At 30.9% G+C, this 17,364-nt stretch overlaps 1 protein-coding gene across 1 annotated transcript; it reads left to right on the top strand.

The window, feature by feature from the left end:
• The first annotated feature begins 1,073 nt into the window (after positions 1-1,073).
• On the top strand, positions 1,074-6,343 carry LOC133194444 (uncharacterized). The gene is made up of 3 exons (XM_061330430.1): positions 1,074-1,199; positions 5,664-5,748; positions 5,887-6,343. Exons 1-3 carry the CDS (start codon positions 1,106-1,108, stop codon positions 6,323-6,325), a joined length of 618 nt encoding a protein of 205 aa, XP_061186414.1. The 5' UTR covers positions 1,074-1,105; the 3' UTR covers positions 6,326-6,343.
• The last annotated feature ends 11,021 nt before the right edge of the window (positions 6,344-17,364 follow it).

The raw sequence follows: 17,364 nt of genomic DNA, 5'->3' as shown, positions 1-17,364 counted from the left end.
GATGAATCCAAGACAAACTAGAGGTACTGTGAGCACCGAGATCACAAAATGATACCCCCACCTCCCATATGATTATAATGGCAAAGTCCATGTTTGATATGGGAAACTCGAAATAAGTGTAACATCAAAAAGGAAATTGGAGGTGCACAATGAACTATGTAATAAAGATTCTGTGAAAGTATCATTAAATTTTATTCAGTAGTTTAGGAGGTTTTACGGATAAGAGATGGGTACCTCTCAATGTTAAATGTCAAAACCTATATTTTATCAGAAATGATTATTTTATGCAATTAATAAAATATATTTCTATACTGCATCTTAAAAAACATAATTATATAAAATAAACAATTGTATGTTCAAATAGATAATAAATTGTTGTGAAATGAACAGACAAGTTATGTACATGTACCCTCAGTTGACCACAGAGGTGCATAATACAAATTGATATCAAATTCACATGTGCCTTAAGCAAGGAAGGGTAAATAATCCCCACGGTCGTCTTCTGGGTGAAATTCATGACATTATCAAGCCACATTGCGTGTACAAGCAGTAATCATGGTTTCTACAAGTTTCCTGTGTGTGAAAACTCCTGCCATGCGTTTACACAGTTACAGTTATCGGAGTTGGAAAAACTGTGAAGGAATAGGGAAATATCTAATTATCATATTCATTAAAAGACTAGTAAGGTGATGGTTTTTATACTTGTATCACTAAGAATTTTTAAACCAGATTCCAATTTCTTATGTTAAGAGCCTCATAAGGTTCATTTTCCTGCAAATTTTTCGGTCATGAGCACCCTGATTTATGTTATAAAAACGTAATAATTTATATGCTAAATCCAATAATTTAAATGGTTTTAATAAGGCCAATTATTTTTCTCGTGATTCATTTCTATGATCTCGCCAACTTAGACCAATAATGATTTTACATCAGTAACAAAAACTAGGAATAACCTTACTATAGATATGGTCACTTGATTGACCGAGTACATGTGATTGCTGGATAAAAGTGACTTATGATAAAAATTTGCACGGCTAACATGGTTGATGATTACTTTCTCTTTTTTTATTTGCACACAGAAAAATCGAATCCCAGAGAGTGTGATATGGTGACAGGTGATTTCAACGAAACCCACACTAGGGGTACAACTTCAGAAACGTTGGAATTCCAAACAGAGATGCAACCAAGACAAGACACGTGTAAAGCTTTCATTCATTTCATTAGCATTTTGCATTTCTATGCATGAGGAATACCATTACTAATCGTGAAAATACTGCACATTTCATGAGTACACTGTAAAAATTGTGTTTAGGAATAAACACTTCTATTACATGTTTAGATCTAAACGTGTACATAGTATTGTGTTTAACAACTAAACACTTATGTCTTAACGTGTTTTATATCTAAACGCGTTTAGAAATTAAACACGTTTTACTGTAAAGTGCAGAGTTATCTTCCCGGAAATGACACACATATATTTGAACGTTAATTTGAGCGGCTATCTAAACAAAGAAAACACAACAAACTAAGGTGATGTATCAACGAGAGTTATGACAACCCAGTTCAAAGGATAACCATGACGAAATAGTGAAATACGTGAAAGGGCATATTGTTACTGCAATACATTAAAGGTTTGTTTTCTTTTTCTGTGCATTAATTAACCACGATGAGCAACGTAAATAAAGCTGACTTGGGATATCTTGAATTCGTTCATAGACTTGCAGGAGAGGAAATATTATTAATAATATTAAATGTCATTAAAAACATATATATTCATATCAGTATAGTTTTACTAAAACTTGAACAATTTTGTTTTTCTAAGTAATATAAAATATCAGTGATAGTGTACTTTTTCTAAAATCTGACTTTCTTTCCTACAGGCACTGTAGTCCAGATCGAACTCAAAATACACGTATAAGAGTACCTGGTGTCAACTTCAAGTGCAATTTTGTTGTTCCATAATCAACACTTTGAAACTTCATTTGCTGAAGACTACTGAGTTAATTCGACAGTGTTTACAGTTATCCTCGTGCATTCGAAATGGATTACTTTCTGGCAGTTATTGATGGGATATAGATTATGATACTAGTATCTGGTGCTTTGGGACTTGCTGAAAGTTCAAATAAAATTTGATATTTTTGTGATTGACATGAGGAAAACTCTGCAGCCGATTAAAATTATAATGATTATAACAAATTTATATATAAATATACATTTTGTATTTTTAATATAAAAATTCTTTGATAAAGCCTTTTAGAAATATTCAATGAAGTTTTGAAATTAAATTGTCAGCTTAATATTTTTTTCTTAATAATTTTGAAGATTAAAAGTTTGTTATCTATGTGTAAGTTATAAATAATGTGTCATTCTGATTGAATTGTTGAGACTAATCAAATCTATTCGTGAAAGTGTCACAAAATCATTTTCTGTCTAATGTACCTATGGCCAAACTGTATATTACTAAAGTATATTACATTTTAACAATTTAACATTTATACTACATGTGTTTATATTACCATGCCACACAACCTTCTTTTGATGTTTGTTATATTTACTCAATGCTATATGATGTATGTTTTGGGCAATAAAGATTACATATTCAGTTCTATCTCCTACATTATTTGTGTAAATTAAGTACATGTACATTGCACAGTGTCCATTGTATTGTATAATTAAATACATATCCCAACGTTCAGTGGCTTTATGGAAAATAATTAATATTGGTTACATATTTTGAAAATTTTGACAATTATGCGCATTGAAAAAAACATATACTTTTTGTGCCTAAATTTACGAGAGTGTTTTGTTTTTCTGCAGGTACAAATTATACTTATGATGTGTTTAGATTTTAAACACTTCTGCTGTTATGTGTTTAGAATTTAAACTCTTGTTTTTATGTGTTTAGATATGTTTAATTTCTAAGCACACAAGTGTTTAACTTCTAAACACTTTCTAAGACATTTACATGTTTAGGAATTAAACATATAAAAAGGAGGTGACAACAAAGTGTTTAGAAAAGTGTTTGAATTGTAAACACATTTTTTACAGTGTAGTTTGAGTCACATCGTATTTTTAAAATAAAAAATATACATTGAAAAATTAAAATAAGTTGTTTAAAGATAAAAATATACGACTCTCTGAAAATAAGAGCAGATAAACGACTATGGATGATAAGAGTCGTTTTTGCCCCCCAAAATCAACAATTTAGAATGTTATTCAGATTTGTGTCATTTATTTTAATTTGTTAAAGAGATTATATTAGAGATATTTCCAGTATATTTTTCACATTTATATGCACTTACAGGCTGTAAATGACGTCAGAAATTATGCTATTTTTGCAATCCAATCAAAATAAGACAAAAATGTGCATTTTTCCTGAAGTTTTTTCTATGGGAAACAGAACGCACCTTTGAACATGCAATTGTTTTTCTGTCAGTTATTAGTCTCGGATAGATACATCTTTGGTAAAAATAAAATGTTTGCTAAAGTCTGCGCTCAATATTTTCTTGAAGAAAACTGCTTGAATCTGCTTCGATCCTGTACATGTACGAACGCCACCATTAATCATTTGAGCTTTTCTGGAATTTAGGTTTTGATACGAAGTGATGTTAATCGATATTCCTACGATTTATTTCGCTTTAATGCGATATGCGACTGATCAGTTTCAGATGTCACTATCTTTCAATGTTACAACGGCGTTCAGATATGACCATGTACGGTCTGAAAGGATTCTTTCGATCGAGTCTACGATTTGATTTCAATCTGACATGATCATCACAATCCAGGTATTGTAGATTCCTAAATATACGCGAGGAATTAATAATCGCGTAATTACGCGAGAAGCACCACTCACAAAATAAAATTACTCGCTTTTATTTTTATGGTTCTGAAATCCATGTAAAATCTCTTGATCAACAGCCCATTCGCGAATTTTTGTTCTCGCGATTTGACGTTAAAGAGCCATTTCGCGATAATAAGTACTCGCGAAAAATAAGGAAAACTTGAGTGGGATTTACGTCCGCAATTACATCACTATGCTTCAAGTATTCTCTAGTTATTTGTAAATTAATTTTTGACTTGATTTGTTTGTTTGTTTGGTTGGTTGGTTGTCCCATCGAGAATTTTTCATTCATATTGAAACGCCCCCACTTGCCGGTGGAAGGCTGCAAATAAACTTACTTACGGCCTTTGAGCAGCGGGGGATCTTTTTTCGTGCCAGCACCTACTGCTTCACGGGACCTCAATTTACACGTTTTCATTCAACGGACCGGTCTATACGTCGCATAGTGGACGTAAGGATCAACTTCTTACTCTGTGATTCTAGAGCAAACGCTCTAACCGCTGCTCCACGCGAGACAATTTTTGAATTGAAGAATACAAGACTTGTAGAACCAGTGAACACCTAGTTTGAAATATTCCAGTGTGTCCTACTATTTTGTAGCAACTGCATCTTCTGGGGCCTTTCTGGCAACTCGGAAAATCATTTCCGAGCTTGCCAGAAACCTCCCGGAATGAAGTACTGTAGTCGTCCTACCAGACACTCGGTTGTCTCCGTTAATCTCAAACAAGCACTTCGTCGGAGATATACAGAGACGGCCGAGCGCCAGTTGAACGACACTAGGAAGGTAAGTTTTTATGATAATTTTAGAAATAACTGATCTATACAATCTTGGCATAATAGAGTCTAAGTTACTATCTCTTTTTTTTTTTACTTATTTGTATTTTCGAGAGTTGATAAAATGAAATTGACACGGTACAATTCATTTGTTCCAAGAATGCCCTACCATGAATTCGAACATGCGTATTCCAGTGAAAAAAAGACTGGAGAGCGCAAGCAATCACTAACCGATGCACTCTGTGTCGATAGGATACGATTTTTGGTCATGATGTCGTTTATGATCCGGATTGAGAGTTCTCACAAAATATTGACAATCACTTAATATTTCCTTTTTATATTTCCTGAAAACCGATTGTCATTATCATCCATTAACAATAAACTAGTTAGAACCGTTGTTAAAACCATCTGTTTGAAATATTTCTTAAGAAATGAGCTTTTCCACCAATGCTACAATATTTTACGCACTTTCACATACTTTACACGAATAATTTTTTCAGATATGAATATAAACCATAAATGTCTTATTATTTGTTAATGAAGTGATTAACGGTTGAAATTATTGCAGAAAAAATACACATCCCGCATATGCATGATATATATATATATATATATATATATATATATATATATATATATATATATATATATATATATATATATATATATATATATATATATATATATATATATTTCTGCAATATCACAACCTTTATTCTCGCATTTAGAATCAATGAAAGCATTTTATCCTTAATTGAGTTTCCCTTGAATCCCGTCTAGTATATTTGCAGACGAACTTTTAAATTATTACTGATTACAATTACAGTTTGAGAATTGATATTAAAATATTTTTGAATCGTGATTAAAAGGAAAAAGATACGTGGGTCAGTGACCATTTCCCACATTACGTTCCGTTAAAGATATAAAATGGAACTGACCATCTTATGCTTGCATTTGTGATATTGATAGGTACATTCTAAAGTAAAAATTCTAGTCCGATTTCAATCGTTATAGTGGAAAAATAGTCTCATTAATGAAATTTTTTCAGCTGAGGATTTACAATTACCAATCATCATTACATCCTCAATTGTTGGACTTCTTTTGATCGTTATATTTGTCTGTCTCATCACCAGGTGAAGTAAAACATGAAAACATATATTAATATGTATATTAATATATATATATATATTCTTTAAACTTTCAATAATTTCTACATATTAACTTAAAAATACAATATTAATATTATTTTCTTTTACAACGAATCATTGTAGATTAATCAAAAGAAAAGAAAAACAAGGAAATAAACGTTCCACTACAGAGGTAAACATGTTAACAGATCTTTACTCTGAGCCGATACCTGGGGCGGGTGAAAGCAAAATGAAAACAATGGATCACATTAATGCTGAAGAAGAACCAGCGTATTCTGTGACAGATTCTAAAGAAAATGAGTATTCACAACCCCTCATCAACAGAGACAATAATGGATCTGAACCTACAAAAGCTGTTACCTCTACAGACAGTGAATATGCTGATACAGATTTGGGTGAATATGACGTTTTAAGAGGCCAAAGAATGAAACTCCCCGAGAATGCATCATCGCATTGTGAAATTTATGACAGGACAAATAATGTTGTCACTGGTATTTATGACGTCACTTCAAATACGCAAAACGAAAACGAATATTCAATGGTTGATAACGATTTAAAATAATACTGCATGATTATATAATATGATTAATAATTTGTTGACGTTATGGGAATGTTTAGGGCATACTCATTTACTTTAGGCAAACAAACCGCCAAAATATAGAAAATATATATAAATGCGAAATGCGCTAGATTTTCAGAAGTTTGATTTTTCATCAGGTATATAAGAAAGTAGATATACATGTATTTTTTTTTTTTTGGGGGGGGGGGGTTCAATAAAGATGAAGAGTATTAATAGTGAAAATGTATGCTTTTATTTAATAAAATTTCCCGTAACAATTTTTTTTTTCAAATGACATACTTAAAATATAAATCACAATTATGCTCGCAATACAATTTGTTTAAAAATCATTAATAAGTATAAATTGTTTGAGTCATCATGTAGAAGTCACATTCTGTCAAGAACTGCGAACGATAGTATTGTTCTCTCGCCTATCTCCAAGTCAATTTTCAAAAGTTAACAGATTTGAATGATTTTTCATAATTATCTAGATATTCATATGAATTTTCATAAAACATTACTTCATTGGGAAAACAAAGAGAGATAACTCTATAATTTTGGTAAAACTTATGTTTTTCACTATAGAAATCAACGGAAAACGGAAAATATTTTTAAAACATCTCCCCCCCCCCTCCCCCCGTGAAACAAAAATTCCTTTTTACATGTAATATGGACTGTCATTTCACAAATTCATACCAAAGCTTTTTGTGTTTCACCGGGGGGGGGGGGGGGACATATGTCTACAGACAAAAAACTACAAAAATGCTAATTTTTTCCACCAATTTCAATGGGTTTACAATTTAAACATTGTATTTTATTAATAATATATGCTTAACTTTATATGCGTAAAACATAAGAAAAGATTTAAGGGACATTTATTCATATCCAAGAATATTTTAAAATGTGGTGATGCTTTAAAGTCCGATTTCAATGGAAAATATCGTCTACCCCCCTTATTTAAAGAGCTGGAATTAGGGGGTAATTAACAATTCAACACTGGTATTAAAATTATCAGTCAATTACCATTGAACTGTTCTTTGCATTCAACAAAGATTTTAAGGCCAAATTACCATTAGTATTGAATTATATGGGTTTAAAATGTAGGCGGGAATCGAAAGTTAGCATGCGTAGTTCTTTACCAACTTTTAAACAAATGGTTTTCTTACCCACAATTGTATTTTTCTCTGTGGAATGTTCAAAATATGCTCTACATCAATTTTTTTAATCATTTTGATATCGATCATGCCTTGAATTGAAAATGTCGCACAAAAAGCATTGCTTTGAATTTCAATATCAGATCTAGACCTACCATTAACAGCAACAAAAATATACGCCTAATTTGGCCAACCTGAATTTTATAGAAGTCTTTTGATCGCGGAAGAAAATCAGTATATATTTTTTTATTAATAATATTTATTTTCAAGACCCTCCAATCAATTACATGTTTTAATTCTTAATTTTAGGGGTGGATTTCCTGTGAACTAAAAAACACATATTTTCATCATGAATACATTATTTTTCATCATTACATATCGGAGTGACAAGATTTTAAACATGATTTAGCTCGGATATAAATAGATTTTTAATATCGTTACATGTCTATTAGATATATGTATATTATTCATTTCTTGATAAACAGGAAAATCTATGTCTAGTATGTAAAAGGTTGTACATCTTCAGTCAAGATTCTTTTTTGCAAAGTAAAATGCGTCTTAATAAAATTGAACCAATCCAAATAATCTTTGTTTTCGAAGAATTTTGAAGCATGATGATTTATAGACATAAATTTCAGTATTTTGTAGGAATGTGTAATCAGCTTATTGGAGATTTTTATGTTATTTCAATTTCATTTCATTTATTTTGTTTCATGTGAATAGTACGGAAGCCCAATAGTGCAAACCGAAAAAATAAAAAATAAAAAACGAAATTATTAAATAAAGAAAACGAAATTATTAAATAAAGAAAACGAAATTATTAAATAAAAAACAAACGAAATTATTAAATAAAGAAAACGAAATTATTAAATAAAGAAAACGAAATTATTAAATAAAGAAAACGAAATTATTAAATACAAAACGAAATTATTAAATACAAAAACGAAATGATTTTGAACCAAATAAAGTTCACCTGTGGTTTTTTTTCCATAACCAAGATATTCCAAATCTTTATACATGTAAATAAACAAGCATGTAATAATTTTTAAAAAATCAAATTTTATCAGCACCTATAACTTTAAGGAAAGGTGGGGGAAGTCAAGTAATACGAAAATCTCTTAAACATTAAATACTAGTATTTTCTTATTCAGTTAAATATCCTCCATTTTTATATCCAGTACGTGTTTCAGATAAAAATGACTATGACATCCAGAAATAACCTTGCATAAAATACGCATGCTCTGGGTTTGAAACATTCCAAGAATTCTTTATTTTTGAGAAATAAGAATTTTAATTTAAAAAGAACATAAGTTATTGAAGATAAAATATAATTATTTAACCTTAGCAAAAACTTCCAGCTGATGATACCTTTTTGTATTTTTCCTCCTCAAATACTTTATTTCCACAATGTTTCTCTGTAGTGTATATGATTGATTGATTGTATGTTGTTTTACGTCCCGTTCGAGATTTTTTTACTCATATAGAGACGTCACCAGATACCGGTGAAGAGCTTCAAATTTAGACCTTTACTCGGCACTCAGGGCCATTGAGCAGTGGGGTTCTTTATCGTGCCAATGCCTACCGTGACACGGGGCCTCGGTTTTTAAGGTCTCATCCGAAGGACTCGCAACTTTCACTTCAAAGTGCCGAGCGCTTGGCGAAGGAACAGTTGCTACCTATTTTTTATCGACTTAGGTCAGTTGCGGCCGTGATTCGAACACACGACCTTCCAATCACGGAGCGAGCGCTCTACCAAATGAGCTACCGTGACGGCCTGTAGTGTATTTAAAATGATTTTTGGAAAACTTCAGATTATGTATGTGTTTATAAAGATATCTAAAAAAAACTTCTCAAAGGTCAAAACTGAGATGTGCAACTGCGCCAACTACAGAGTTATGTAAAAAATAATCTGGTTTAAACAGGTTGGGACCAATTTCCCAAACGGGATAGGTATCACAAACGGGTTATTATGAGCCGAACGGACTATGTATAAACAGATAAACTAAGGCTATAGACCGCGGTTTTTTATTGGACAACAGAAAAACATGATTTGCAAGATGCCCCTTACAGTGGTGAAGAAATACATATCTAATGTGTAGTCTCGGTGATCATTTACATGTTTTTCATCTCTAATTATCAGCGTAGGTTATTTTCTTTAATAATAAAAGTTGCCGTGATCTTATTTATTGATCAGTCTTTGTAGAATTGAAACAATGAATTATCGCAATATCAAATTATCGAAACAGAAATTGATTATGATCTTTGATGCGCCTCAATATTGGAGTTAATGTATGGAGTACAGTTAGATCTTTGATTGTAAATAAAATAAATCTTAAAGAGGGAAAATAAAATATAATTATTTAACATATTTTGAATACATTCGCCCCTATTCAATAGAATTTTAAAATTTTAAATTTTGTGCATAGTCTTTTAATATATTTCATACACTAAATCCACATTTTCAATGAATAAACATTTTTCTTAAAAAGAAAATACAAAAAAAAAAACAAAAAAAAAAACAAAAAAAAAACCAAATTGATGAAACTGTTACTCTTGGAAAGACAGCTAGGAAAGAACACGAAGTCTGTTACAGCAACGGTGGGTCAATGGGAGTGTCATTGGCATTTTGTTAAACAAAAGAACATTCTAGAAATTTGAATGTGCTTTTGTGCGTGTATTTGTGCACCATACAATCTGAATGGATTTTTTTTTATAAACAATATCTAAACACTATATCGATAGTTTTTGATCACAAGAATATGCAAGCACATCAACATGGCGGAGAGAGGATAAGTTTTTCGACGAGTAAGAATACTTGTGGTATTTTTTAACTTTAAAAAGCATTTAAACGGAAATTCCTATTGTAACTCAACAAGTGGCATACAGTCCACCTGCTGTACTCCCATTTGTACAATGTTTCTTTGTGTGACACCGTACATAACAGTGTCTTAAATTGTATATTTGGGTCCAATGTGCAATCCTAATTCTTTGAAAGGAGTGTATTTGGGAATTTCTTGTGCAAAATATAAAGCCAAAATTAACATAGCCTGTTTGAGATACTCATTTATAGTTCCTTTAGATCATCTTACCCGTTTGGGGTATTCAATATCGCATTTGGGAGGTTGGTCCCAACCTGTTAAAATTTCTAAATAATCATAAACATTTTCTTCCTCCAGTTAGATATTATTTAAATAGCTATCAGACTCTCAGTTACAAAGCGACAGATGATACATATAAAAAAATGGATGCCTGGATTGGTATATATGTATGGACTTATTTTGGTTGTAAATGATGCAAATAATGAACTTCTTAAATACTAGAATAATTGTAGAACATTCTATGATGTTTAAAAATTCTACCTTTCGGCAACCATTCTTTTAATCTATATAACTTTTTGTCACTTGAAATGCCATTGTTGTGAAAATTTGAATGAAAAATCAAAATCTAATTCAGTTTGCTTATATAAAAATTGCTTAAATTGTTATTGTCAAGATTTCTGATAAAAGTTTGTGTCATCCGTCCTTAAGTTACGACAAAATTAAAATGATTTAGTTAACTTCCAATGCAGTTCAAGTAGGAAATAAACTCTTATGAGATCAACACGACCTTTTATCTACTATAAACACAAGGATGATCCTTACAAACAAAATAAGGGTTCCAGTAAATGTTCTACCAAGCCTCTTTCTTTACTCTTCACTAAGATATTAAAAACAGTGAGAGAGAAACTTCAGGAGTACCGTACAACAATATTAGAAAAATGGTGTAAATCAGATTTGGATTCTTAAAAACTCTGAGGAACTTTTTAGAAAATTTGAAATCAAAACATTTTACCATAATCAAACATCAAAACGTACGACTTTTCAACACTTTATACAACCATCCCCCATGTTCAAATTAAAGTTCAGGCTTTTTGGCATCAAAGACAGCTGCTTTTTAAAATAAGAATGGAACTTGTAAATTGACTTACCTTGTCACTGGTCATTTGCAAACATATTTTGTTAAAACATTCTGATTGTACCCACAATTACTCCGAAGAAGATATTAAAAATATGCTTGGGTTTCTGATTTACAATATCCATGTAGTTTTTGGAGATCGGGTCTTCCAACAATCTGTTGGAATTTCCATTGCATCCCGTTATTAGCAGACCAATTTTTGTACTCGTATAAGGCAGAATTTATTCAAAAATTTATACATGACATGCAAGATGAAGACATTTGCCGTCGGCTTTAACTCAACATTTAGATATATCGACGACGTACTGTATCAATTAATAATAGTTACTTCCATTCATACATGTATGTCTACTCGATATATTCCAGTGAAATTGAAAAAAAAAGATATCACAGTTTCTGACATATCTTCTTCATATTTGGATATTTTTTCTAGAAAAAGACGTTAATGGTAACCTTAAACAAAATTTTATGATAAATGTGATGACTTTTCTATCGTCGACTTTCCTTACTTATGTAGCAATATACCTTTATCATCTGCATACGGGGTTTATATCTCCCAGTTGATTCGATATACTAAAGCATGCTTTACGTACGAACAATTTCTTAAACGAGGCAAGCTCCTGACAAACAGGTTGATGAAACAAGGATATCAACAGTCTCGTTTTAAGTCATCATTTCGCGAAATTAATTCTTTGGTCGATATAATAACCTTGTTAGCAAGTACAATCTATCATTCAGTCGAATGCTGACTGACGATTTTCATACAAATTGTTAGGCCATTATTTAAACACTGAATTATCTAGGGTTTTTCCGTTGGCCCGATAATGACATTAAGCACACTGCGGGTATGACCGGTCGGCAGGGGATGCTTACTACTCCATGGTACCAATCTCTGATAATTTTAGAGGTCCATGTTTGATATGCTCCCGATTTGTATTGTTCCAAAGTACTTTTGAGCTTGATTACTGTTAGCTATTTCCATATTTCATCTTATAGGCCTATTAGGCCCTTGACACTCTACCTTCTTTCATTTACGGAATTATTTTCTTCTTACGGTAATTAACAACTATACACATACAGTGTACCACTGATACGTTTAAGAGCGAAAGAAGTTTCGCGTTTGGCTAAAATAATTCTGCTTTAGATAGCTTTAAATCTATATCTTTCAACTTTGATATTAAAGAACCGTTGTCTGTATTCCGTGTTCCACTTGTTAACTTAAAAAGACAATTTTGTAGATTCTGCTAAAGATATTGTCTATCCAAATGATGTTCATCAGAGTGGCGACAAAGATTTTATTGGGAAAATGCTACCTTTCATTTTTTTTTTTTTTTTTTTTTTTTTGAAATTAGTATTTTTTCCTATGTGATTTACTTTTCACATAAAAATAGGATGTGTAAGCATTATCATCTGTTATTTTGACATTGCTCATAGTATATCAAACAGTTTTCAATACACCGCATGATTGATGTTGATAATATCACACTTAAATGATGACAGCAGAAAAAATTGATTTCATGTAAGATGCTGATCAAGTATACTGTTAAGAGGCAGTCCACCAAAAACACTAGGCAATGAGTCGCACATCGTATGTCATGGATTTTAATTATTTTTTGCTTTTGCATGTAGACTTATTAAAGCAAATGTTTACACACGGCAACATCAAAAAAATTTTTTAATGTTCCTCAAGTCCTATTTTTGGTAAGTGCTTAATTAAAGTGCAAAAGGTCAACATGTTGGTTAAAATTTACTACGTTTTTTGTTTTGTTTTATTTGAAACAGATACTCGAAACAATAAATATAATTTATAGTATAAACCCTTATCTTTTATAATATCAATGAATAAGAGAACAATTTATATTATTTAGAAAAAAAAATAGGTGGTCTAAACTTGAATTAAGCAAGTGACTTTATGAATTCATTATCCAGTTTTTATTACGTTCTAAAATCCAATACATATCAATGTCAAAACTTTCTCCTCATGTTATCATAAGTATTATTATTATTATTATTATATTTATATTAATATTATTATTATCAATATTATTATGTTGCTATAAATACAAAGTACAAATTGTTGAATCCAAAAATAAAATCGGTGGGAACAGGTATATTGAGAGAAATAAGAGTTGTCAAATTTTCTATTTTTTTTTTTTAATAAATGTATCCAATTTAAACCGATCCCGACCGGAATTATATAAAGAAGAACGTAACTATGATTTCATCATGAAATTTGGTTGTTTTGTTGTAATATGGTTACAAATTAATTGATTTATTTTTTAACATTTTTTCTATTTGGAAATTGGCTTTAGTTTGATTACTTAATAATTTTGCATTAATTTTGAATCGAGATTGGTTTTCATCTTAAAAATTAGAAATATTTCCTAACATCGGCTCTTCATTGTAATTTATCATAAAAATATGTGTGTATTTTGTTTCTTTTCTGTAAGCCAAATGTTTTAGATGATTTTATCCATAGATTCAATTAATTTTTAATACTATGATAAATAAATGACAAAAGTTTTAAGCTGGTTGGTGCATTCGGAGGTACTGAAATGTCAAAGAAATTGTAGGAAAATGGGATGTTTTAGGGATTTTGCGTGAAACATCATCAGTTTGATTAGTATTTGTGACGTCATTAGTGCACTATATTTAAATTTCTAAACATTTTAGCGTAAAACAGTTTCCAAACATTAAGTACATAAACAGTTTTCATAACCTTGGTGACTTTAAAATTTTGTGAATTTTGGGGCCATTTTAGAGGCATTGCAGCCTTTTCCTCTTCCAAATTGACCAAATTCTTTGACAAATTAATAGAAGTAAAATTGGATAAAATATGGAAATTACAGAAGATACCGAAAAAACCCAAACCTGGTGTTAAGTGCAGAATCTTTGAAGTACACACTATTTTATCTTTATTTATTATTTTTTTAATTACTTTATTTATTCATTTATTAATATTGTTTGCATAATGTTATGTCTGACCCTTGCAACTGAAATAATCAGCATATCCAGATTAAAAAAGAAATTGGTGTTCCTTAACAAAATTTATCAATAAATATATATGCAGCTACCAAATTTCTACACCCCAGACATAAATTTCTTTAAAACCTTCCTTACAGATGTTACATCATTTCCGATCATTAGAATTAATGACACAAAACAATATTATTTTCTGTGCGTACTTCGAGAGCGTTTTTATGACATGTAGATGAAATTTAAAGATTTTAAAGTGACACTGTGACGGTCAAACGGGAAAATTGACAACAGTAGAATTTTTGCATGACACATGCAAATTTTGTTCAGTTCTTGAAGATATAAGATTTCAGAAAATTACAGGTTTCAGAACCTAAAAAATCTAATTTAATGGAGAAAAATAAAAGTAAAAAAATCTTTGTATAACCCAAAAATATTCCTTCACTTCTTCCTCTTTATTGTACGCATGCGCTGAAAAGTTGAAGAATTTTCCATGGTTTCAATTCCATAGATATAAATGTCGGATGACTGAGAATTTTGACACAATCTTAAAAAAAATAATAATAACTTATTCCTTACTTTTGTTTGCCCCAATTCAATGTTGTTTACAAGTTTCACTCTAAAAATAAAGGACGCGTGACCTTGACATTGTTGACATTGACGATAAAAGCAAAGCGGTAGATACAACATTTGTTTTTCCGGCACTTATAATTTGCAGTTATTTTTCTTGCTTTACAGTGCAGTTGAGTTGTCAAAACTTCGCTATATTCATATTTTACAGAAATCTTTTGTTTTGTGATACAATTTTCTTGAAAGAAACACATGGTTTTGACACATTAAGCAACTTTAAGACGGGCATGTATTTGTGTACTTTATTTTCGAATAAGTTAGTATTATCGCATCCCGTCGACTATAAGGCCCAATTTCCGAATCACACAAGGAAGTTTGTTCTTTGACGCAAAACTCAAGCAATTAAGGGGGTATCTGTTGATCAAAGCTATTCATAAACCCAGTTTTATAACCATGAGATGCGAACTTTTATTTCTCTTAAACTTTCTTTTCTGGATTTACCAAACATCAACAGATAACACATTTTCAGGTAATGAATAATATATACTGCTTCAGTAATATGTACAGCGTATAATAATTATTTGTAGACAATACACTGCTTTCTTTGTTGATATGTATGGCATGTCAAACGTTGCAATATTCGATCTTTTCAATTTATATTGTATAACTTTCCATTTGTATTGTACAAGTTTTATTTGTATTGTATAATATTCATTTGTATTGCATAATTTTTCATTTGTATTGTATAATTTTCCATTTAGATTGTATAACATTTATTTGTATTCTATATTTTCCATTTGTATTGTAAAAAAAATCATTTGTATTGTATAACTTTTTATTTGTATTCTACAATTTCTTATTATGCGATAATTTTTCATTTATATTGTATCCGAGGATTGTTTATTTATTTCGTTACGAAGGATTTCATTGGTCATTAGTCTGTATAAAGTGTTCAAGACGAGCGAGATGTTACAAGTGCCCAACATAAACTTAGTCTGATACCCTTCCCACGATCCCGATCGCGCACTTTCTACAAATACAAACTCGGCTCCTCTAATTGCTTGGATGCTAAGGGACGACCATTTGATTCTCGGAGGGGGGTTGTCGAATCCGATTATTTATTTTCATGCTCTGCAAGAGAAAATATTTATTTCCAATATGACCAGAAAAAAGGAGAGAAAGGAAAAGAAGAAAATCTACCCAAACCCGCCGAAAACTCAGTTTCTTGGGGCTGGGGGTAGGTACCACCCCTCAAGGTCAATTTATTCATTTTCTCAGTCAACATTTCTAAGGACAGATTATTTATTTGCCATCTGCCAGCGCTCCCTTTTTAGAATCCAATGACCGTCTAACATGCACGCAAATACATATGAGCCCAGTTTGCTTTGAGCACCCGGAACATCTCCAACCCGATACAGACTAAAACTTGACCAATGAAGTCCTTCGTAACGAAATAAATAAACAATCCGCGGATACAATACAAATGAAAAATTATCGCATGCAAATAAGAAATTTTACAATACAAATAAGAAATTATACAATTAAAATGGAAAATTATAGAATTCAAATAAAATCATATAATACAAAAGAAAAATTATAGAATACAAACAGAGAATTATAGAATACAAAAAAAATTGAACAATACAAATGAAAAATTATACAATACAAATAGAAAATTATAGAATACAAATAGAAATTATACAATACAAACAGAAAATAAATTATACAATGCAAATGGTAAAGATCGAATATTGCAACGTTTGACATGCCATAGATATGAACAGTAATGTAACCCGTTAAATATTGGAATTAATGAACAGTTGCAACATCGGAGAAAAAAAAATCTTATTTTTTTCTTATTATTTGGAACCTTTAATCCATGTATTAACAAAGAAAGAAAGACATTTCTTTGTTTTAAATTCATATCCTTATTTTAATCATTCATAGAACGTTGAATACCATTGTAATATCGGTCAGTACACGATTAATTGATGGAGGAGCTAAATAAATAATATTGCTTCTGATCAACAGCAATCTATTCCTAAGGAATAAAGAAGAAAAAATCATGCGCCGATCTTGAGAGGGTAGGGGGTCGGAGGGGGGCCCCCTACTCATTTTTTTAGAGTTATCAAATTTTTATGGTTAAGTAATTAAATCCTGACCCCGGTAAGGAGTCTTAAATTTGAAGGAGGTTGACTAGGAAAAGCGATCTGTCCTAGGTGCTGGATGATAAATCTTGATATAAATTTGTAATATAATTCATATCAACCGGGAAATACTGATGACTATTTTATGATATGTTGCAGTAGCAGTAGTTTCCTGTAATTAATAGCGAATTATGAAGGAGATTTGCAATTATATTTATTTTCAGTCCACACTACCTGTAGT

This window comes from Saccostrea echinata, unplaced genomic scaffold (assembly GCF_033153115.1).
Source record: "Saccostrea echinata isolate AGI-Se365-2 ecotype Australia unplaced genomic scaffold, CSIRO_AGI_Sech_v1 ptg000001l, whole genome shotgun sequence".
NCBI classification, from domain to species: domain Eukaryota; kingdom Metazoa; phylum Mollusca; class Bivalvia; order Ostreida; family Ostreidae; genus Saccostrea; species Saccostrea echinata.
Note: the sequence above shows the minus strand (reverse complement) of the source record. Positions and strands in the feature narration are given on the sequence as shown.

Coding starts and splice junctions, on each gene's coding strand:
- LOC133194444 (XM_061330430.1), top strand. CDS start 1,106: ATGGTGACAGGTGATTTCAACGAAACCCACACTAGGGGTACAACTTCA. Junction 1,200..5,663: donor GCAACCAAGACAAGACACGT/GTAAAGCTTTCA, acceptor AAATTTTTTCAG/CTGAGGATTTACAATTACCA. Junction 5,749..5,886: donor TTTGTCTGTCTCATCACCAG/GTGAAGTAAAAC, acceptor GAATCATTGTAG/ATTAATCAAAAGAAAAGAAA.